Source organism: Oryx dammah, unplaced genomic scaffold (assembly GCF_014754425.2).
Source record: "Oryx dammah isolate SB20612 unplaced genomic scaffold, SCBI_Odam_1.1 HiC_scaffold_1, whole genome shotgun sequence".
Taxonomy (NCBI): Eukaryota; Metazoa; Chordata; class Mammalia; order Artiodactyla; family Bovidae; genus Oryx; species Oryx dammah.
In genome coordinates this window covers 41,091,395-41,116,107 of record NW_024070185.1, presented here as the reverse complement: position 1 = coordinate 41,116,107, position 24,713 = coordinate 41,091,395, and the positions used below count along the sequence as shown (strand labels likewise).

Below are 24,713 nucleotides of genomic sequence, written 5' to 3'. Positions count from 1 at the left end.
TGCTGAAGCTGAAACTCCAATATTTTGGCCACCTGATGTGAAGAGTGGACTCATTGGAAAAGACCCTGATACTGGGAAAGATTGAGGGCAGGAGGAGAAGGGGACAACAGAGGATGAGATGGTTGGATGGCATCACCAACTTGATGGACATGGATTTGGGTGGACTCCGGGAGTTGGTGATGGACAGGGAGGTCTGGCGTGTTGTGGTTTCTGGGGGTCGCAAAGAGTCAGACATGACTGAGCGACTGAACTGATGATCTAAACAAAAGGTAAATGCTGAGAGGAAAAGTAACTTGTCAGGAAGTCCACTTTTTAAGCATTCTGTTGTCATTTCTGTCCCTGTTCATGGTGGGTTTACCTAGGACAGAGGCTGCAACTTCAACAGTTAAGTGTCAAGACACAGGTGTCTACATTCTATAGCAAATTCAGTTGATGCCATCTCAGCACACCGACACTGCTCGCTTCCTAAGGGCAGGGTTGGCAGACACTTTTATTAGCAATCATCTCTGCCACCTTCTGATTATCTACAGATTTAAGGCCACATAATCATCCTCTGCGTCACAGAGAGGAGGGGGGTGGGTGGAAACTAAGAGTCTCTAAATCCCTCCTAACACTTGCTTCTTCCCTACCAGCAAGATTAGAGCAGTCAACAGCTGTGGGCATATGTGCCCAGAACAGACAGGCTGGACTGGGCTGTCCAGAGCCTGAGGAAGGCCAGTTCTCAGGGCAATGCTGGGGACTCCAGGTCTGTTGGTCCAGGCGTGTCTCTCTGAGATAGTAGAGGACACGTGACCAACTCCTAGGGGCAGCGAGCAGGCTGGGGACCTGACCACGGCCAGGAGGGCAAAGCCAGAGCCCTCATTCCTCCAGCTATGCTGAAACAGACTGAGAGGAGGCGGTCCTGGGGCTACAGGTCCTGGAATACTACAGAGGGTGAAGACGCGTCCCAGGAGGCGGGGAGTCAATCCCACCGCAGGAGCATCTGCTCCGTGGGGGGCCGCTCGGGTTCCCAGGCCAGCATCCCACCGTGGACCGAGGGCAACTATAACTACTACATCGAGGAGGATGAGGATGGGGAAGAGGAGGAGGAGCTGTGGAAGGACGAGCCGGCCGAGGTGGAGGACCGACAGCCAGGGGAGGCCACCACCACCGAGCGAGCAGAAGGCGGCGGCGCAGACGCTCCACTCGTGTCCACCACGCTGAACGTGAACGTGGGCGGCCACAGCTACCGCCTGGACTACACGGAGCTGGCCTGCTACCCCAAGACACGCCTGGGCCGCCTGGCCACGTCCACCAGCCGCAGCCGCCAGCTGGGCTTGTGCGACGATTACGAGGTGCAAACAGACGAATACTTCTTCGACCGCGACCCTGAAGTATTCCAGCTCATCTACAACTTCTACTCGTCCGGGGTACTGCTGGTGCGCGACGAGCTGTGCCCGCGCAGCTTCCTGGAGGAGCTGGGCTACTGGGGCGTGCGTCTCAAGTACACGCCACGCTGCTGCCGCATCTGCTTCGAGGAGCGGCGCGACGACCTGAGCGAGCAACTCAAGATCCAGCGCGAGCTGCGCGCCCAGGCGCAGGCAGAGGAGGCGGAGGAGCTCTTCCAGGACATGCGCTTCTACGGGGCGCAGCGGCGCCGCCTCTGGAACCTCATGGAGAAGCCCTTCTCATCGGTGGCCGCCAAGGCCATTGGGGTGGCCTCCAGCCTCTTCGTGCTCATCTCCGTCGTGGCGCTGGCACTCAACACGGTGGAAGAGATGGAGCAGCAGCCGGAGCGCGGCGAGGGCGGCGGCAACCCGCGGCCCTTCCTGGAGCACGTGGAGACACTCTGCATGGCCTTCTTCACGCTCGAGTTCCTGCTGCGCCTGGCCTCCACGCCCGACCTGCGGCGCTTTGCGCGCAGCGCCCTCAACCTGGTGGACCTGGTGGCCATCCTGCCGCTCTACCTGCAGCTGCTGCTCGAGTGCTTCACCAGCGAGGACCAGCTGCACGCCAAGGGCTCGCCACGGGAGCACGACCTTGAAACGATGGGCCGCGTGGGCAAGGTGGGCCAGGTACTGCGCGTCATGCGCCTCCTCCGCATCTTCCGCATCCTCAAGCTGGCGCGCCACTCCACAGGTCTGCGCGCCTTTGGCTTCACGCTGCGCCAGTGCTACCAGCAGGTGGGCTGCCTCATGCTCTTCATCACCATGGGCATCCTCACCTTCGCCGCCGCAGTCTACTCCGTGGAGCACGACGTGCAGGGGACCAACTTCACCAGCATCCCGCACGCCTGGTGGTGGGCCGCGGTGAGTACCATGGCCCCTGAGCTTTCCCTCTCGCTTCCCCAACTTGGCAGAAGCTGCTGCTCTCCTTCCTGAGTGATGCCGCCCTCCTTACTTTGTTCCATCATCTTTCCCCTGCCTTGCTTAATGGTCATTGCTTTCTCGTTCTCACTGTCCTCAACCAGAAAATATAAAGCAGTAGCAGCAAAATAGGTTGGGTATTAAAAGGCTCGAAGGACATAGTCCAGGAAGAAAGACGAAGTTCAAGAAGCTTGACGTGGTCCTGACGTGATTCTAGGAATCTCCAAAGCTAGATTTAGTTTTAATACCCCTGAGAGGCTGATTTTAAGGAACAGTGATTGTTCACTGATGAAGCCTGACGAAGTTCATCATCATCACTCGTGTTATCTGTCACTTATTGAACACCTGTTGTCCTGAGTGGTTTGTAATGCTTATTTCAGGATCACTATTTTTTAAAAGGAAAAATTTGATGTCTGCAGGGGAAGAAACAAGACTTGGCTGAAGAGTATCAACCCTTACTGAAATTTCACCAGTTCTAGCTAAATCTGAGCATCTAACAAACACTGAAACTTGCTCTGGTATCACAAAAATTATTTCTGGACTTGGCATTATTGCCCCATTTTACAGCTAGAGGAATTGAGGTGCAGAGAAATTGAATGTAGACACACAGATAATAGCAAAGTGAGGGTTGAAATGCAAGCCTGCCCAACGGCAAAACCCATGTCCTTTCCCCACCAAAACCCACACCCTTTCCACACCCCAGGACTGCGCTTCTCAAGCTTGAGTTTTTCTGCATTCCTTGCTTAATTTGAACTTAGTGCGTGAGTTATTTCTGTCGTTATTTTCTTTGGTGTTTGCCTTTTATAATAATTTATGCCATTTACTCAAATATCTGTCTCTCATGTGCTAGACTAAATCCTCGGGAAAATCCCTGAATTCCTGGAAATGTTGATTGGGTCTTAAGTCAATGAATGAACTGACATATGTGCATAGGAAGGGGCTTTCTTGGTGGCTCAGTGGTAAATAATCCACCTATAATGTAGGAGCTGTAGGAGATGCAGGTTCCATCCCTGGGTCAGGAAGATCTCCTAGAGATGAACATGGCAACACACTCTGGTATTCTTGCTGGAGAATTCAATGGACAGAGGAGCCTGGTGGTCTATAGTCCATAGGGTTGCAAAGAGTGGGGCATGACTAAAGCGATTTAGCACACACACACGCCACATGCACACACAGGAAAGAACTAGGTGTATATTTGCTTAATGTCTTTAAAGGCATTACCAACAAGCTAATTAAAAAATACACCTTTCCTTATTTTTTAATTAGCTTGTTGGTAATGCCTTTAAAGACATTAAGCAAATATAACCAGTTTTTGCTGTGTTAGAAACTAGATACTTTTGACATTAATATTGGATATGTTATAACCCGCAGTCTGGTGTAAAGTTCTGATGTGAATCTACTCAGGGCTCCTACTAACAGTGTAGCATAGTAGGATGGAAAATTGAAGTTTAGGTTCCAGTCACAGATCTGCTAATAATTAACTGTGACCCTGCATAATGTATGGCCCTTTCATTAACTGTGAAACCTTGCCCCCTTTCTCCCTGGCCTCAGTCTTCTCATCTCCAAGAGGAAAGGGTGTAGAGCTCTACAGTTCAATGAGTCTCACTTCCCTGGAAAGCAGAGCACTCACTTGTACAACAGGGTTTGTGAGCTTTCCTTGGTGACAGGATGATGTTCGGCTCTTCCAAATAAACATTTGAGCCAAATGCTGCTCCTCTGATCATATTCCAAATGAGGAAAGGTCATCCCCATAGTAGATAGCCATGTGTACAGATGGAACTAATGGAGCATGATTTATCCATTATCGGATAAATAATGGATTCATCCAATTTATTGGATAAATTAATTTTTTATTTATAAAAAATTTATAAATTTTGGCCAATGCCTTGGCCAAACACATGCATTGGCAAACAACATTGATGTTCAGTTCAGTTCAGTTGTTCAGTCGTGTCCGACTCTTTGCGACCCCATGAATTGCAGCACGCCAGGCCTCCCTGTCCATCACCAACTCCCGGAGTTCACTCAGACTCACGTCCATCGAGTCAGTGATGCCATCCAGCCATCTCATCCTCGGTTGTCCCTTTCTCCTCCTGCCCCCAATCCCTCCCAGCATCAGACTCTTTTCCAATGAGTCAACTCTTCACATGAGGTGGCCAAAGTACTGGAGCTTCAGCTTTAGCATCATTCCTTCCAAAGAAATCCCAGGGCTGATCTCCTTCAGAATGGACTGGTTGGATCTCCTTGCAGTCCAAGGGACTCTCAAGAGTCTTCTCCAACACCACAGTTCAAAAACATCAATTCTTCGGCGCTCAGCCTTCTTCATAGTCCAACTCTCACATCCATACATGACCACAGGAAAAACCATAGCCTTGACTAGATGGACCTTAGTCGGCAAAGTAATGTCTCTGCCTTTGAATATACTATCTAGATTGGTCATAACTTTTCTTCCAAGGAGTAAGCGTCTTTTAATTTCATGGCTGCAGTCACCATTTGAAGTGATTTTGGAGCCCCCAAAAATAAAGTCTGACACTATTTCCACTGTTTCCCCATCTCTTTCCCATGAAGTGATGGGACCGGATGCCATGATCTTCGTTTTCTGAATGTTGAGCTTTAAGATGTTAGAGATGAGTAAAGCAAGGAGGGAAAAGAAAAAATCCACAGGCTGATGACATAAAACCAAGTTGTAGAAAGTCAAGTTTTCATTCAGCCAAATATCTTAGAAGGCTAGCGTATATAAGCTGGACTTAGTGGACTCTTTGATATTGTATTTTTAATGCACAAAAGGTTTTTTTTTTAACCTTTTGTATATTAATATAAAATTTATGATGAGAAGTCTGTTGCTAATAATGAGTTTTCTCTTTAAAAAATTTCCTGAAGTGAATGCCTAATAATCTCCTTTAATGTCTTGATCTGTTTGATGTATAATACTTAAAATTTTTTCAACTTATCCCCCTTTATATATTAACTAAAATCATTTCAAAGTTGGTATTTTCTATAGATTTGACAATAAAAATTGAATTATCATTCAGTTTCTATCTGTAACAAAGTTTACCAATTATTACTTTTACCAGTGTGATTTTTCTTTTGTTATCTCTATAAGGCATGGTTTTCATAGGCCAGAATTTGCACATGTCAACTTACCATTAACCAACCTTAACCTTTACTAATGGCACTCATCCATTTTGTTCTCTAAGAATTAGTTATACTAGTAAAAATCATTATGAATTAGACAAAAGACTGATTGCCTGTATTTGTTTCTGAACTAACCTATGAAAACAGTGGGAACAACTCCCCTTGAAGATTCCTCAGGACCAATATATTATTAACCCAATTCATCTATATATTTCTGATGACATTGCATATTGTATACCAAGGGCCCTTATATGCAATAAAGCAAAGAGAAAAGAAGATGCAAAGTAAAAAGATACATAAGATTAGGACCAAATCTTCATGTAACCCTCAAAAATCCATTTTCATTCACTGAGCAAGATTTTTTTCCCCTCATGGAGTTTGCATCCTAATGGAGAGAGGTAATAAATCATTTCAGATGTTAGTGTGTTTTTATAGGATAGAGAGTGATCTCGGTGGTAGAATCTACCTTTGATATAATAGTGGAATAGTCAGAGAAACCTTCCTGGAAAAGAGGACATTTATTAAAATTTGAGTGGTGAGCAAGCCGTGACTACTGAGCCCCGGGGCCCTAGAATCACCAAGGTGCTGCAACTACCGAAACCCATGAGCCCAGAGCCTGTGCTCTCCCGCAGAAGAGTCACCGCAGTGAGAAGCCTGCGCACTGCAGCTAGAACGGAGCCCCCGCTCTCCGGAACTAGAGAAAGCCCGCACGCAGCAACAAAGATCCAGCACAGCCAAAGATAAATAAATACATAGATATAACAGTGTGCACATATATTTAAAAAAAAAAAAAAAGAGTTTGAATGGTGAGAAGCAGTTCATCTAAACAGGCATGACTGAGCAGAGAGGAGAATCTGAGAAGCAGAATCCTAATGTATGATTATGATATCATACCTCTCGTAACTTAAAGAATTTTGAGCACACACCCATGATAAAGGTGTAGTTATTTGTAAGTTATACGCTATTTGTTGCTGTAATAATGATGCATTACAAACCACCCCAAAATTCTGTGGCTTAAAATGTCCAGCATCTTTTTGGCTCACGAGTTTGCAAGTCAGCAACTCGGGCTGGTTTCAACCCCAGGATTCTTGTCATTTGGACTGGTGTTAGCCACTCATGTCCCAGTCTGACGGTCAGCTGGCTGACATCTGCGATGAAGAGGGCGACTAGGTCCTTCCTCACCCAGGCAGCATGTATGTATCCATGGCTGTGGCGAAGGGCGAGAGAGAGAGAGTGTGCAAGCCCAATCACGCAAACTCTGATAAGGTTTGTTCTTGTCACATGCTCAACACATTGGCCAAAGTAAGACACAAAGCCAAACTCTGAGTCAAAGGGCAGAGCAAATTAGCCCACTCACTGTAGGAAAGCACCACAAAGTTGTATGGCAAAGAACCTGGATACAGGAAGACATAGTCTTGTAATATAACCAACCTACTGCATTAAGGTATCACTTCTCAAATACATTGTATAGTTCAGAAAACATGCCCTCCCACATTGGAAATCTAAAGATGGAGTAAAGAAAACTAGTGTTGATACTTTCTTGCCCGCTGCAGTGCTGTGGCCTTTGTGGTGTGTTCACCCATGCTAGGGACGGGTTCCCTCATCCCTCCTTCCATGTGTTTTTAGTGCTCTCAGACAACCCAGCATCTGACTTGTTTTTAATAATCTCCTCTGTCTCTATGCCAAGGATCCTGCAACTTTCCTCAGTAATTCAACTCAGGGTTTTTAAGAGAAGCATGGCAATTTTCATTATTGTGGATTCTCCTACAGCTGCAGAACAAATCCCTCATGGACACTCATGTCTGGAGATGCTCATGCAGTAGAAGACAGACCCTGCTCATCTGTCAAATGTAGGTTATTTGTAAGCATAATGTGATAGGAAACATATGTAAAGTACTAGCCCGTACGCTATCCACAGTAAATAGAAGCTACCATATCTGACCAGTTGATAGTCTATCACATGGAAACAATCATCTCTGCTTCTAGATTCATTTAGGGGAAAATAAAACAGAAGTGATTCCTTCTGTCCTGGGGAAAAGAGAGAGACTATGAGATGCACAAGAGGGTCAGCTGTTCAATCCTGGGAGAGTTTCTGAGCATGCAGATAAACAGGCCCAGGCCCGGAGGAGCTCCAGCCGTGTGGAGGCTCCCTGGGTTGCCTGGGTGTGGGAAATGCATGGCGCAGCTTAACAAGCACAGTTAGCTCTGTGATCAAGCTGTAAGCATCGGCCTCGGTTGCAACTGTGTTTCTGAGGAGAAAAGCAACAATGGGATGGTTGAACAGACCGTTTCCTTCTGAGCTTGGCAGAGCAAGTTAAAGCTGCAGAAACCAGATAGGAAATTATACCATAAACTCGTGTCTTTAAAAACTAACAAAATCTCTTAAAAAAGGCAAATTTATCTCTGGCTGAGGCGTGACATAGGTGTGGCCCATAGACTTTGTTCTTGTTTCCGTGTTCCTCAAGTCTGTTATCATTTCTTTGCAAACAGGTGGCACTTACAGGATCACTGAGATTCATTTTATTCCTGTCACCTGGTTGCTTGGAGAAGGCCCATTTGAAAGGTGAATCAGAAAAACAGAAAACAAAACCAAGGTATTTTAAACAGAGGGCACTTGATACAGGGAGATTGATACATAGGCTGGAAGAGCAAAAGGGGGAAAGTGAGATAACCTAAAGATTCGTAAATATAGGAAACAATATTGGCCCCAGAATTAGGGGAGCAAATAGGAGAGGGTAGAGTTACTGGAGAAGGCAATGGCACCCCACTCCAGTACTCTTGCCTGGAAAATCCCATGGATGGAGGAGCCTGGTGGGCTGCAGTCCATGGGGTCACGAAGGTCAGACACGACTGAGCGACTTCACTTTCACGCATTAGAGAAGGAAATGGCACCCCACTGCAGTGTTCTTGCCTGGAGAATCCCAGGGACGGCGGAGCCTGGTGGGCGGCCGTCTATGGGGTCACACAGAGTTGGACACGACTGAAGCGACTCAGCAGCAGCAGCAGAGTTACTGGAACCTAGGAGTACAGAGAAGGAGCCACTATGGCTGTGGCTGCTGATAGGACACCCAAGATGGCACCACGAGGCTGGTGCTGGGTGTGCTGAAAGAGGCCTGAGCTGTGGCTCTCTGTCATTGTTGAGGGATGATGACAGAAACCGGATGCAGCAAGAGAGACCCTGGCTTCCTCATTCCATCTTCTAGTCTCCCAACAGTGTCTCTCATTGGCAGGCCCTCGCCACGAGACAGCCGGCAGGGGAAGCTGGAAAATGTGGTTTGCATCCTTCCAGTTGCTGAATTACAGAAAAGCGCCCAGAAGGGAATGGGGCTTGAGGCCGAGAAATAAGGAGTAAGGGTTTGGCACAGAAGGCGCTCAAGTTCTCCTGGCTCCTTCAGAAATAGCACAGGAGCCATCAACTGGGCAAAGTCTCTTAGGCACTTCTGTGATTTTTGGTCTGGTGGACTCCTGATTTTGAGGTGGTCGGCTTTTAGCTCTGTCAGCTCTCCTTCCTGGCCAATATAACTCGAGTGGGACATGATAGAACTGTAGAGGATAGGGAGAAGTGCCGAGTAAGCTGAGAATGTGAAGGCATCATCGTTCTTGTATTCCTTTCTAGGGACAGAGTCCAAACTGGCCTTAGCTGCTGGACAGCCTCCCTCTTATGGTACAATTCATGCACATCTCAGAACTTTCATACACACACGAGACTGGTTGTGCTCTTCAAGGAGATTACCCATGACCTCATTCTAACAGGGCTTCCACTGATCAAAACATTTTTTGAATTCCACTGAGGAATTGTTCCACTGAGCACGTGTCAAAACATCTGCGACATGTCCACTTACTTCTTCACAGGGGGGTTAAATCTTTCCTTTATGAGGCTGGATTTAATGTTTTTAAATAGTCAAGACCCTTGATTTTAAGACCAGCCCTAAGGTTAATTCTCAAGGCGGATAAGAACACTTGTTTCAAGATCATACCACTGAATTCTCTGTATAGATTATAATCCCAAGAAGGAATTCCTAAAATATTTGTAGTAGCCACGGCCGCATGAGTAGGCTAAGTATAGTTTTTGAAGCTAAATTCGTTAAAGGACAACATGAAGTATGCAATAATCTGAGCCAGAAAAAGTTAGTCTTGACTACCTCAAATTCTTTGGGAATTAAGAAGAGGAATTAATTCTTTGGCAAATCAGTTTTGTTCCTTGAAATCATTATTCCTGGATGTAGGGATTACTGGGTGCTAAGACATAATCTTGGAGTAGGGAACGGCAACCCACTCCAGTAATCTTGCTTGGAAAATTCCATAGACAGAGGAGCCTGGTGGGCTATAGTCCATGGGGTCACAAAGAGTCAGCCACAACTGAGCGACTGAACACAAGATGTAATTTATGACGAGGTCACTATGAAGGAACTAAACATTCCTTGCTGAAGGAGAAGTTCAAGTATAGTTATTCTAAAGTTTCAGAGAAAAATGGGATGCTTGTCCTCCTTGTAACATTAAGCAGGTCAGGATTTGCTGACCAGTGGGTAAGCTGCTGGGGAAAGGCTACATTCTGGCTTTGGGAACCCAAGAGCTAGGAAAAATATGTTAAGTTTTCAACAGAATGGTAGAGTGGCTGAGCCAGTCAATTTTTTCAGTGTATTAAGATGGATGGTGGAAATTTTGGTCACATGTCCAAACCCAAATCCTGCTAATGAGAGAACTTGCTCTGTGAGGTTACTGGAGTCATTCTGGGACCTTCCATTTTTAATGCTCTCTCAGGGAGAAGTGGTTTGGTCTGTGGAATGTGGAGAAGAAGTTTCCATAAGCCAAGGAATCCTGGGTTCCTCTGGAGCCAAGAAGCAAGAACCAGATCACCAGTTAAGTCAGATTATCCCCCAAACAGGCAGTGCATAAATTAGCTCTGCATTTTGAACAAACTCTTCAGAATCAGTCATACAGTCTCCTAGCAGAAGAGATCTCTTGTCTAAAAATAGAGATCCAAGACATACAAAAATATTTAGACCATATTATGCACATCAAATATTGAATCTTTCTTCAGCCAATTCTCTTTGCTTCTGACTTTTCGCTCAAAGTTCAGCCAAGAAAAATTAAAAAAGAAAGAAGTTGGGGTTGGGAGAGAATCAAAGCCAACTGTGGGGACTGAGCAAAGGTTTAAATTAGGCACTTTGTCTCAGTTATTTTCCTTCCTGTGTATCCTTACGTTTCCAACCCACCCCCACCCCTCCCATTCCTGGATCCTTGAGGGGCTGGTTTACACTAAAGTCTCTGCTTTGGCCTTTCATGAGTGCTTCCTGATCTGAACTACCCCTTCCTGTCACTCACCCTTTCATCTAGACTCCAGCTAAGTTGACTGACTAAACACAAAGAGGTGTGAGTAACAGGGTTAGTGACATATGGAAGCTGTTCACACACCTGGATAGAGAACTGATGCAGTTTTTTTTTAACTTTTTATTTTATATTGGCTTGCAGCTGATTAACAATGCTGTGATCATTTCAGGTGCACACCAGAGGGACTCAGCCATAGGTATCCATGCATCCATTCTCCCCTCCCCTCAGGCTGCCACATAACATTGAGCAGAGTACCATGTGCTGTGCTATAGGTCCTTGCTGGTTATCCATTTTAAGTATAGCAGTGTGTACACATCCATCTCAAACTCCCTAACTATTCAGGTTCTTTTATGTTCTGCGAGGCCAATGACAAGAAACACACACACATACACACACAATGCAAACTTTTCTTTTCTTTTTTAAGATTAGCCCATGATCTTACTTTATCCCTGTCTCTCATCACCCTTTAACCAGAAGGTAGGGAAAGGAGATTCTCTACTGGAGACATGTCCCATCCAGTCTCCCCCAACAGCATTCAGCATGAGTCTCTTCCCCAGTCTGGTGGACTAACAAGCACAACTAACATTATCCCTGATATACCAGTGCCAGACACTCCTTCAGGTGGCGCTAGTGGTAAAGAACCTGTCTGTCAGGGCAGGAGATGTAAGAGATGTGGGTTCAATCCCTGAGTGGGGAAGATCTCCTGGAGAAAGGAATGGCAACCCACTCCAGTATTCTTGCCTGGAAAATTCCATGGACAGAGGAGCGTGGCGGGCTACAGTCCATGGGGTCACAAAGAGTCAGACACAACTGAAGCAACTTAGCAGCAGCAGCAGCCACTCCTCTAATTCCCTAACAACCCCCAGAGGTGCACACTATGATTCTGTCTCCACATTTCAAAAGTAGAAACTAAGGTAGAGAGCATTCAGGCCACCTACCCCAATCCCACAGCTGTGGCGTAGGGCCACACCTGCTTCCTAACCTAGTCTACACCCTCCTGCCTCTCTCAGATGCAGGCTTGAATTTTCCCACTAGGGGAGGAGCATCCCCGCACCCCTCACCCCCTCCAATACACACACATCCTCTGCAGGTCTTTCTCTGGAGATGGAGTAGTGAGAAGTGGCATGTCACCTGTCCCAAGAGGAGTTGCAACCTCCCGCTTTGATGGGCTGCATGAAGCTCTGATTATTATCAGGACCACCAGATTTGCCCAGCTGGCCTACTTGTCCATTTCATTCTAACTCATCAATCACACTTTAAGTTCAAACTGACCCTTACGTCATCGAAACAAAAAGGTTTACATTTCTAAGCTAGAGGCTGTCTCTGTACAGACCCACAGGGTGATCAGATCTGTATATTTATAACCGTATGCTGGAAAATTGTGCAACAACACAAATCGATGAAGCTGACACTGCCCCCTAGAGTTGTGCGAGGCAGTCTTTTCAACTGTAATCAACAACCCTGCTTAAAAGACTTCTAGTAATTCTGCCAAGAGTCTGGGGACTAACGGGAGTCTTAGTATATGAGGCATAAAAAACAGGCCCCTGGAGATTTTCCTGGGCTTTCTCTCACTACACTAACTGATAACTAGTCCCGTGGGTATCTGCATTTTAAAACAGAAGCTTGTTAACCTAAATAAATCTCTAATTAGTGGAATTTAAAGCAGTGACAAGTGTGATGGGAAGGATTTCATGCAGGGTGAACATATTTGTGGTCAGTGATGTCTTACAAAAGTCCCTTCGAAGAATAAGTAGTGTTTCTCCAGACATTGACAATTAAAGCACCTTAAAGATAAATTATCTCATTCGAACTACCTAATAGCTCTGAGAAGTATGAGTTCAGTTCAGTCGATCAGTCGTGTCCAACTCTTTGCGACCCCATGAACTGCAGCACACCAGGCCTCCCTGTCCATCACCAACTCCCAGAGTTTACCCAAACCCATGTCCATTGAGTCAGTGATGCCATCTAACCATCTCATCCTCTGTTGTCCCCTTCTCCTCCTGCCTTCGATCTTTCCCAGCATCAGAGTCTTTTCCAGTGAGTCAGCTCTTCACATCAAGTGGCCAAAGTATTGGAGTTTCAGCTTCAACATCAGTCCTTCCAATGAACACCCAGGACTGATCTCTTTTACGATAGACTGGTTGGGTCTCCTTGCAGTCCAAGGGACTCTCAAGAGTCTTCTCCAACACCACAGTTCAAAAGCATCAGTTCTTCACTGCTCAATTTTCTTTACAGTCCAACTCTCATATCCATACATGACCACTAAAAAACCATAGCCTTGACTAGATGGACCTTTTTTGACAAAGTAATGTCTCTGCTTTTTAATATGCTGTATGAGAAGTATGAAAGTTGCCCCTATTTTAAGGATGAGAAGAGGACAACAGAGGAGGCTGATTTTAATGTCTTCTGTGTGCCTGATAGTATGAAGCACTTTATAATCTTTTTTTCCCTGAACTTTAAATTTTTTATTTTGTATTAGGGTATGAAGTAAAGTGTTAGTCAGTCAGTCATGCCCAACTCTTTGCAACCCCATGGACTGTAGCCTATCAGGCTTCTCTGTCCATGGAATTCTCCAGGCAAGAAAACTGGAGTGGGTAGCCATGCCTTTCTCCAGGGGATCTTCCTGACCCAGAGATGGAACCTGGGTCTCCCACACTGAAGACTGATTCTTTACCATCTGAGCTACCAGGGAAGCCTGTGTTGGGGTGCAGTCAATTAGCAAGGTTGTGGTAATTTCAGGTGAAATTAAAGGGATTCAACTATGCATATACATATAATCATTTTTTTATGTAGCCTTCATGAGAACCCTGAGAGTTATTATCCTCCTGTTATATTTTTTAAATTAAATTATTTTTAAAATTTTCATTGGAGTATAATTGCTTTATAATGTTGTGTTGGTTTCAGCTGTACAACTCCGTGAATCAGCCATAAGTATACATGTATTCCCTCCCTCTTGAGTATCCCTCCCACCCATCCCCCCCCACCCTTCTAGGTCACCACAGAGCACTGAGTTCCCTGTGCTGCATAGCAGGTTCTCATTAGTTCTCCATTTTATACAGTACTCTTGCCTGGAAAATCCCATGGATGGAGGAGCCTGGTGGGCTGCAGTCCATGGGGTCGCTAAGAGTCGGACACGACTGAGCAACTTCACTTTCACTTTTCACTTTCATGAATTGCAAAAGGCAATGGCAACCCACTCCAGTGTTCTTGCCTGGATAATCCCAGGGACGGGGGAGCCTGGTGGGCTGCCGTCTATGGGGTCGCACAGGGTCGGACACGACTGAAGCAACTTAGCAGCAGCAGCAGCAGTGTATATATGTCAACCCCAGTTCCTCCCACCTCCTCCCTTCCCCCCTTGGTGTCCATGTGTTTGTTCTCTGTTTCTCTCTTTATTTCTGCTATACCATTTTTCTAGATTCCACATATATGTGTTAATATATAATATGATATTTGTTTTTCTTTCTGACTTACTTCAGTCTATATAACAGCCTCTAGGTTCATCCATGGAGAAGGCGACAGCACCCCACTCCAGTACTCTTGCCTGGAAAATCCCATGGACGGAGGAGCCTGGTGGGCTGCAGTCCACGGGGTCACGAAGAGTCGGACACGACTGAGCGACTTCACTTTCACTTTTCACTTTCATGCATTGGAGAAGGAAATGGCAACCCACTCCAGTGTTCTTGCCTGGAGAACCCCAGGGACGGGGGAGCCTAGTGGGCTGTCGTCTATGGGGTCACACAGAGTGGGACACGACTGAAGCGGCTTAGCAGCAGCAGCAGCAGGTTCATCCATGTCACTACAAATCACTCAATTTCATTCCTTTCTATGGTTGAGTACTATTCCGTTGTTTATTGCTACCATACCTTCTATCTTTCTGTTTTAGATGCAAGGACCAAGGCTTAGAAATTCTGAATGCTTTGCCCAAGATCACTCAGCTGGGAAGGATCAGAGGAACCTAGGTCTGAATGGTTCTAAGCCCAAGCTCTTTTTAGTACATGTACCACATATGCAAATCCAGGCACCCTGTTCTAAATTTGGCCCCAGAAGAAGGAGGCAGAGACCTACATTCCTTGAGCCTGTTCTACGCTGGGAACTTCACGCGCATGCTCCTCTGTCCCCTTCACAAGAACCCTTTAGAGTAGGTATTGCCTCCTCCGTATTGTAAGAACATGTCTAAGTGATGGTCAGAATTTAAGCCCAAGGCTCTAAAGCTTGTATTCTTTCCATGACACAAGTCCTGCAGGCAAAATTCCTGGTACCTTCGAAAGCTGGCTCCACGGGGAGCTGTTACACGACCCACAGGCAACTTCAGGGGGATGGAAGACACCTTCCTACCTGGTTCTCTCTTTTCCTACGTCTCCCTCTCGATGCTAACAATTCCATTCTACTTTCCCTCCCTCACAGGTGAGCATCTCCACTGTGGGCTATGGAGACATGTACCCAGAGACCCACCTGGGTAGGCTTTTTGCCTTCCTCTGCATTGCTTTTGGAATCATCCTCAATGGAATGCCCATATCCATCCTCTACAACAAATTCTCTGATTATTACAGCAAGCTCAAGGCTTATGAGTACACGGCCATACGGAGGGAGAGGGGGAATGTGGAGTTCTTGCAAAGAGCCAGAAAGAAGATAGCAGAGTGCTTGGCTGGAAGCAATTCACAGGCCACCCCAAGGCTAAATAATTAATATTTTTTAGTATGTCTGGCTGGTTGAAGCCATGAACTTCAAGGCTTCATTCCACTTTCCTTTTTTTTGTTTGTTTTTTTTATTATAGGATTGACAGTGAAAGGGTATGTGAAGCAGACACACACAAAAGGCATTCAGTTCACAAAGTTCTACCTCTAGAAATGTTCATTTTGGCCCAAACTCAGACTGCCTCCTGCTATTCTTTAGTGATGTCGTATAAGAGTCTGACCTGCTCAATGACACTGATATTGAAAACTCCTCGAGAGGAGCAAGAGTTCCTTGTATTTCTCTTGTAGCTTCTTGTGGCTTTTCAGCAAATACTTTTGGACTTGAGCTGACTTGAATTTCCTGGTTGAAATTAAAAAAAAAAAAAAAGCATTCCTAATTGTCTAGAGAGAGGGAGCGTTGCAATAGGAACTCTCTGAGCTTTAGAGTTAGACCAACCTCAGTCAGAAATCCAGGTCTCCCAGCTGTTCGATTTGGGACAAGTTACTTTTAACTGTCAGAGCCTCAGTTTCAACTTTAAATTATACTTTAAAAGGAAAGCTTTCCTTACAATATCAGCATGGGGATTGTAGATGATCCTTATAAATGTTCAATAAACGGTAGATGTTAAAATTGTTAGAGCAGGTATTGTGTGGTCAGTTCTTGACTGGTGATTCTCATTCAAGGGAGATTTTGACAACTCCTCCTCACCCCTTGGCCCAGTACATTTGGCAAAGTCTAGAGATGGTTTTGACTGTCAACACTGTGACACAAGATTAGAGGGGCTACTGGCAGTAGTAGGTAGAGACCTGAGTTACTGCTCAACATGCTCTGGACAACCCTATCACAAAGAATTATCTGTCCCAAAACGTCAGTAGTGCCAAAGGTGAGAACCCTGGGTGAGCTGTAATGTGGGCGCCCCAGACTTGTGAAACACGCCTGAGGGTGGTAACCCCCTCCCTTGACAGGAGCTCCCACGTGTCCTCACCTCTCAGAGCCTCCTCTCCTCCTTTCCATGAACAGACAAAAGCAAACAGAAAAATCCTCTGCCTTTGGACAACTGTTCTGAGCTAAGCACTGAACAAAGTGAATAAGTGAGCATGGCCCTCTGTTCTGGGTGCAATCTGTGGGTCAGAAAGCCAATTCCTACAGGTTCTTTCTCTCCCTGTCCCCTTGTCTTTTTAATTCTTTCCTCCCTGCACAGGACTGTTGGCAAGTAAAGTCCTGGGCATTAGAGGCACTTTTGAATGGAACAAAAAGAAATTTCCTCTGTAACAAGGGGCTTGCCATGCTGACCATCAGTTTTGTCTCAGGGCATGATCAGACCTCCACTTGTGTTGTAAAAATAAGAGTAAAAGGGATTTCCCTGGTGGTCCAGTGGTTAAGACTCCATGCTTCAAATACAGGGGACATGAGTTCAATCCTGGTCAGGGAATTAAGATCCCACATTACTACATGGTGTGACCAGAACATTAAAAAGTTAAAAAAAAAAAAAAAGAGTAAACATTTTGTGCATTCTTACACTCACAGGCACTATGGACTGCACTCTAAAATATATAACTCCACTTACTCCTTCATCTATCCCTACATAAAGTGTTATATTCCCTTTTATACTCAGGAAGAAACAGGCTCAGAGAGGTTAAGTAATGAGGCCAAGCTCACACAAGCAGTAGATGGTGGGACTGAGCTTTGGCCCAGGTGTGTCTGATCCCTAAAGCTCTTGCTGAGAGTCTAAACTGTTGGTTCTCAGACTGCATCAGCAGCAAGTGGAGGATTTGTTACACACAGTGTGCCAGGCACCCCCCAGACTGATTCAAAAAGTCCAAGTGGGGCCCAAGGATGTACTTTTCTACCAAGTACCAGGTGATGCTGATTGCTGCCGGGCCACAGACCACATAGGAGAACCACAGTCTAAGTCACTCCACTCTGCCCCTCCCAGGAGATGCTCTCAGTATGAAAGTAGGGTGGATCTGGTGAAAACTAGATCTAGCTTTCTTCAGTCCTAAGCATCCTTAACAGGCTTCCCAGGTGACTCAGTGGTAAAGAATCAGTCTGCCGATGCAGGAGACACAGGTTCCATCCTTGGGTCGGGAAGATCCCCTGGAGAAGGAAATGGCAACCCACTCCAGTATTCTTGCCTGGGAAATTCCATGGACAGAGGAGCCTGGTGGGCTACAGGCCATGCAGACATGACTTAGCAACTAAAACAACAACAACAACACATCATTAACCTCATTATAACGACCTGGTACCTAAAGGATGGACAGAAGTCTTACTATTGGAAGGCAGCTAAATAAAACAGGGTGTCCAGGTGAATCTGGGTTTTAGATAAACCACAAATAATTTTAGTAGAAGTGCATCCAAATATTGTATGGTTTATAGGCTTACTAAAAAATTATCTGTTGTTTACTTAAAATTCAAATTTAACTGGATATCCTATAGCTTCATCTGCTAAATCCAGCAGCCCTATACTATTGCTTTAGAGAGACAAAGGTTTCTCGTGTGGATGAAAATTACCCCCCAGGTCCTAAACATCAGGCCACTCAGCCAAGGGGGACTTCTCTCCTGTCTTGCCAAATAAAAGAGGGAGGAATTTCAGATCGGGCTCCTTGCCAGAAACAATCATGAAAACAGGGTTACAGCGTGCAGGAGGTCTGGTGCACGGCCTACAGAACCAGCTGACGTGCTCACCGCCGCAGCCAGCCCTTCCTCGGGAGGGGTGTGCTGATAAAATGCATGTTCTGGGGCTGTTGAGGGCATGTGTTCATTACCCTTCCCTCTGCTCAAGACCCAGAGGAAATGACCCTGACCCTTCTGAGCAGAACAGGCTCCGTGAGAGATAGGGGCAGAAGTGGTAGAGGGAAGGGTGGGGAGGTCTTGGCAAGGAAGATGAACTTTTCCAGGTCCCCGGGAGGGAATCTGGTCAATGGCAGAGGCCCCCTCCTCCCAGTCTCACTGGCCCTATCTGCTTAGACAGCTGTGCTCTGCCTCCTAAGACAGCGGGACTGATCAAAGGGTGAAAAAACAAAAAGAAGTAGAATTTCATGAGCCCAACCATGCACCAGGAACAGAATCAGTGTTATTTCACTTAATACTTGAACAGTCCTAAGAAAGCAGTTTTCCAGGTGGTCCCTTAAAAAGGCTCAGCCACCCTGACCTTGACAATGAAACTGGATTCAAAATTTGACTCCGCCAACCACTATGAAGTTTAACAATATAAAATTGCTATTTTCTTTAAAAAAAAAAAAAGATAAATATTGGCAGTTTCATATGGTGTAACTGGATAGCTGTGTGGTCACTTAATTTCTCTGAGCCTCAGTTTTTGTAGCATTAAAATAGAGACAGTAGTGGTGTCTTCCTTAGGGTTGTGGAAGTGATTAAAGGACATAATGTCTTTAATTACCTTAGCACCCTGTTTAGCACATATTAAGAACTAAATACATGCGGCTGCAATTATCATTATCTCTGCTATTTTGCTGGATATACAGAAAAATATGTAATAGAAAAATTGTACCAGCCCAAAGAAGGTTGTTTATCATCAGGGAGAGAATTCTGTGGGTGAAGTCAGAATCCTGTCACCAGCCATCTTGCCATCCAGGGCTGTGCACAAGAATCCAGACCAGTCTGTCCAATAAAATCATCAATGATGATGGAGACATTACACACTAATACTGCATAATGGCCACAAGCCATGTGTGGCTACTGAGCCCTTGAAATGTGGCCAGTGTGACTCAGGACCTAAATTTTTCATTTTATTTAGTTTAGTATAATTGACTAGTAAAATAATACTTGTTTCAGGTGTGCAACACAGTAGTTCAATATTTTCATAGATTCTACTTCATACAAAGTTATTATAAAATACTGATTATATTCCCTGTGCTATGCATTACAACCCTGTAACTTGTTTCTTTTATACCTAGTAGTTTGCACCTCTTAATCCCCTCCACTTGTTTTGCCCTTCCCCCACCCTTGCCCCCCCCCCCCCCCGCCGTAACACTAGCTTGTTCTCTGTATCTGAGTCTGCTTTTGTTTTTTTTTTATTTTTTAAATTCTACAAGTAAGTGAAAACATATAGTATTTTTCTTTCTCTGACTTTTTTCACTAAGCATAATACCTTCCAGGTCCATCCATTGTCACAAATGACAACATTTTATTCTTTTTTATGGCTGAGTAACATTCCACTGGGTATATATCCCACAATGAGGTATCACCTCATACCTGTCAGCATGGCTATTGTCAAAAAGACAAGAAATCACAAGTGCTGGCAAGAATTAGGAGAAAACGGAACCCTCGCACACTGTATGGAGTTTCCTCAAAAAATTAAAAATAGAACTACCATGCTGCTGCTGCTGCTGCTGCCGCTAAGTTGCTTCAGTCATGTCTGACTCTGTGCAACCCCATAGACGACAGCCCACCAGGCTCCCCCATCCCTGGGATTCTCCAGGCAAGAACACTGAAGTATCCAGCAATTCCACACCTAGGTATTTAACCAAAGAAAACAGAAACACTAATTCAAAAAGATATAAATACCCCAGTGTTCATAGGATCATTATTTACAATAACCAAGATATGAAAAAAACCTAAGTGTTCATCGACAGATGAGTGGGTAATTAATTTCATAAACAGCCACATATGGCTACAGGCTGCCATAGTTGGCAATGCAGTTAAAAACATTTCTTCTTTCACCCTCATGGAGGCATCTGCTCTGAGGTCAAGAGGACTGTGCGGATTTTGGTGGGAGAGTGGTACCAAGAGAAGAAATTAGGACAACCCCCCTGTTCTGGCCCAGAAGCTTAGACGGGTTTCCAGGACAACACAGACAGAACTGGAAGCAGAGGTTGTCAGTTCAACTGGTGGGCTGGAATGGCCTCTTTTGTTAAAGAGGAAAGAAGATAAAATTTTCTAAAGCAGGCACACCAACAACAAAAGAGGGCTCCTGCTGGCTCAGAGGTAACAGATCCACCTGCCAGGGCAGGAGACATGGGTTCCATCCCCGATCCAGGAAGATCCCACATACTGCCGAGTAACTAAGCCTAAATCAGAGCGCCACAGCTACTGAGCCTGTGCTCTAGAGCCCGCACGCCACAACTGCTAGGGCCCATGTGTGCTAGAGCCAGTGCTCCACAGCAGGAAGAGCCAGCATAATGAGAATCCTGTGTGCTGCAACTAGACAAAAGCCGGTGCAACAGCAAAGACTCAGCACAGCCAAAAATAAATACATACATGAATTTTTAAAAGAGCTCTAAAAGGACCATCATCATCATTTAGTGACTCCCAACCTTCACCCCGAGGACCTACAAGTGATAGAGTTCTCCTGCTCTTGCTAATCCCTGAGCATCTCACCACCCCTTGTTGGCTTCCTTAATCTTGACCACATGTCTGTAAATAGAACTGTTAAATAATACAAGGAGGATATTAGAACAAGTTGGTTCTAATACCCCATCAGCCTATGCATACAAACCAAAATCTCTGCCAATACATGCTTCAAAGTTAAATGAATAAAAATCTAAGCACAATCACAAATAGCCAGCTAGCATTTCCCAAACAAGGCTCAGGCTATACCCAGCCAAATAATGTCCTTGCTTTGCTTCTGTCTTTTCTCTTTAAGTCTTTTCTCTAGCTCCTGCTGGTGGAAAGTGAAAATGAAAGTCGCTCAGTTATGTGTGACTCTTTGGGACCCCATAGATTGTAGCCCGCCAGGCTCCTCTGTCCATGGGGTTCTCCAGGCAAGAATACTGGAGGGGCTGTTCCCTTCTCCAGGGGATCTTCCCAACCCAGGGATTGAACCCAGGTCTCCTGCATTGCAGATGGATTCCTTACCATCTGAGCCATTAGGGAAACCTCACTGGTGGAAGACTCCTAATCATCACTTCTGGTTTGGCACTGCTCATTTCAAATCTATTTTTGCTAAAAAAAAATACTTATAATTTATAGTATGTGTCACTGGATCTTTTAAAAGAATCTTTATTAAAATCTCTTTGATTAAATCTCTGAGTGTGTCATCTATTTTCCGTTTGGATCCTAATCCACCTTGCCTAGCTTAAGAAAAATACATTGCTCATATTCCCTAAATCACTGCTGAAAAGATGAGATGTTTATCTGAGGATTTGAATCTCCCCAACATATCACCCCAGATTGAGAAACAGAGCCCTTGGATTTAAAGACTAGGAGGCGTGTCCAGTTCACAGAAGTCCGGTAGGACAGTGATGATTGGCTCCCTTAGCTGCCAATAACTGATTCATTCTTCCCGTCAAAGGCCTCCAGCTCTACCCTCCTTAGGGGCAATTTTCAATGACTCAGTTTGTTGAACTGCCTTCCTCAGTCCCATCCCACACATATAAATGGATTCTCATGACTTCATGATGGAACAGTGTGCATACAGTAAGTTGCAATATTTGCAGCTAGGAACACACATTTTGGAGGCCTCTGAAGACATCAAGAAACCATCCTGAACAGTCTACTACCTTCCCTCACACAAGTTTCATTAACCTTGCTTCATAAGTGATATAACTGAAACACAGAGAAGTTAAGAAATATGCCCAGAGATGGCAAACACCTGTTTTTCATGCTGCCACCCTCCCCATGCCCACAGCAGACATTGTTATTCAATCTCACTTTACTCTTTCCCATTGGAAAGCTTTCTTACTGCAGCTCTCCAGCTGCCAACACAAATCTGTCAGAGTTGACACTCAAGACATGTTTGCCATCCTCACACATGCTCAGACTTTAAATCCAGAAAACCTGAGCAGACCGTGTTCATGCTATCCTTAATACCTATGATGCCTTTGTTAGGAAACATGCCTGAGCCTCCATTTCTACCTTACCATAATGAGATTATGATTAGCTGATACATGAATGCTAAGTCCTTGGCACACTCCTATCATATACTAGGTACTTAGCTCATAGTAGCTCTTATCCATTCTTTATAAACAATGCCGTTAACATCCACCATCCAGAGCATGCCCTTCTATGGTGGTCATTAGGGTCCATGTCACTGAGCTGTTAAATGCTTTCATTCTCCTGGAATATACGCATGGTAGATTGTATTTCTCCACCACATTCAAGTTATGTGTGGCCAAGTGGCTTGCTTTGGCCAAACACATGTGAGCAAGAGAGACATGTATAACTTCTGGACAGAAGCATTTAATTGCTGCATCTGTATTCCAGTCTTCCTTTCTTTCTGACTTGGTAATTATGGAAACAGATGTCAAGATGGAGTCTCCATCAGCCCACAGCTCTGAGTGACAATGATCAGCAGAACTTGGCTTGACTCCCCCCTCCTGACATGTAGTGAGAAATACGCTTCTATTGGGTAAAGCTACTGAGATTTTGTAGTTGTTTCTTTCTGCAGTCATAACCTAACCCACCTAGATGAATACTCTTTTCTCTAGCAAGGTTCCAGGGAAGCTGAACTTCTCCATTTCACCACAGAGAAATGAATTCAAATAACCATGTGTCTTAAAGGGTCACATCCCCAAAGTGACTCTGCTACACAGCATTGCATATAATGCTACCCAAAATGTATTAAATGGCCATTATGTGCCAAACAGTGTTCTGGGCACTTCATGGGGACTAATGGGCACACTTAGCACAGTTCTGGCACAGAGTAAATGTGCTAATTCACGTTCATCTGCATCACTGCCCTCACTGCCGTTATCACACATCATCTCCAGTCCTGACCTCCTCTCGATAGGAGAGGAAACTAAGGCACAAAGCAGTTAATAACAGGAGCATGGCTTCAGAGGCAGAAAATAACACAGCAAAGATTTGCACTCAAGTTCACTGGAGACCGGTCCTTATTCTTCCCTTGCTGCTGCATACACATCTGGATGAAGCCCACCAAATTCTGTGTGGTGCACATTCCTGGGCCCCGCCACTTCCCCCTGGCGGGGTGGGTGTCCCACCATCAGAACTATACCCCTTGGTTCCACCACTTGCAACACTGGAGCCTAATTCATTGAGAAGGGAGAAACCAGCATTCTTTAGGCCAACTTATCCAAGGAAATGAAACCCTGGCATTCAGGAATAGGGTTATGCTTTTCTACCAGCTGCAAGATTCACCGTCAGGAGGGCTTTCAAATTTCTTCCACATCCCTAGGCTGTCATTTCTTTCTTTCCAGAAGTAGCACAGGTCCCAGGACCAGTGGTAAGTTTGCCCAGCCCTGTCCATCTCCCAAGGACATCAGAGGCCAAACAGGGAGGGAGAAAGAATCTCAGCACCGACAGACCCACCAACCACCCTCCACTCACCACATCTTCCTCCAGGCCATTTATTTCATTAAAGAGCAGGGTGCTCAAGGGAATCTCCAGAAAGGGGGCAATTTCATTCTTTCCACATTGTAAAAATTAAAATTCTTTCCAAAAAAATAATGTGCTCTGTTCTTTGAGAAAGCTAAGGAGAGGAGAAAAGGGGTCAAGGAGTGAGAGGTAAGAAAATGTGAGGGAAAGAGGAAAGAAAAATAGAACAATAAATCAAATAGGGAAGACAGGGAGATTAAGAAGGGAAGAAAAAGAAGACAGAGAACAGAATAAAGCAGCAGTGAGACTGGCTCTGTGTCTTCGTGAGATCAGCAAACCCTCTGAATTTTCACATTTGCTCAAAACTGTAGTTGGTACTATTTTGCCAATCACCCACATCTCGGGGTGTCCTTGTGTCCCTTCCCTATGCTACTCCCCATATCCTGAGAAAAGCTACTAACTCAGTAGCTTTCACAGTCTAATCCCTAACCAGAGTTCATTTTGAAAGAACATGGAGTAGGAGGAGGAACTTTGTAGTCTGACTGGACTGAGCTCAGAATGCAGCCTTAGCACATTTTTTCCCTTCAACAAATATTTATGGATAACCATCTGTATGCCAAGCACTGTTCTAGGCACTGGGTTACAGTGAACAAAACTCCCTGCCCTCATAAAACGTCCACCCTAGAGGAGTAAATAAAAATGAAAATCTATATTATCTTAGTGTTAAGTACAATGGAGGCAAATAAACCATGAGAGAATAAGGGGTAGTAATATCAGGGGGAGGGTCCCCAGGGAAGTCCCACTGTGAAGGATGCTACTGAAGCAGAGCTTCAGAAGGAGGTGAGGAGTTACCCAACCCATAGTTATCTGGGGAAGAGCAGAGCAAATGCCTTGGGGCAAGAACACACCTAGCGAAGGCATGAGGAACAAGCAAAAGGAAGACGGTTCCATGCAGTGTAGCCCTGGCGCGGTGAAGGATTTTAGAAGTTCAGACAT

General features: G+C 45.2%; 1 protein-coding gene across 1 annotated transcript; it reads left to right on the top strand.

The window, feature by feature from the left end:
• The first annotated feature begins 872 nt into the window (after positions 1-872).
• Positions 873-15,494, top strand: KCNV2 (potassium voltage-gated channel modifier subfamily V member 2). The gene is made up of 2 exons (XM_040245336.1): positions 873-2,288; positions 15,213-15,494. Exons 1-2 carry the CDS (start codon positions 873-875, stop codon positions 15,492-15,494), a joined length of 1,698 nt encoding a protein of 565 aa, XP_040101270.1.
• Positions 15,495-24,713: the final 9,219 nt, after the last annotated feature.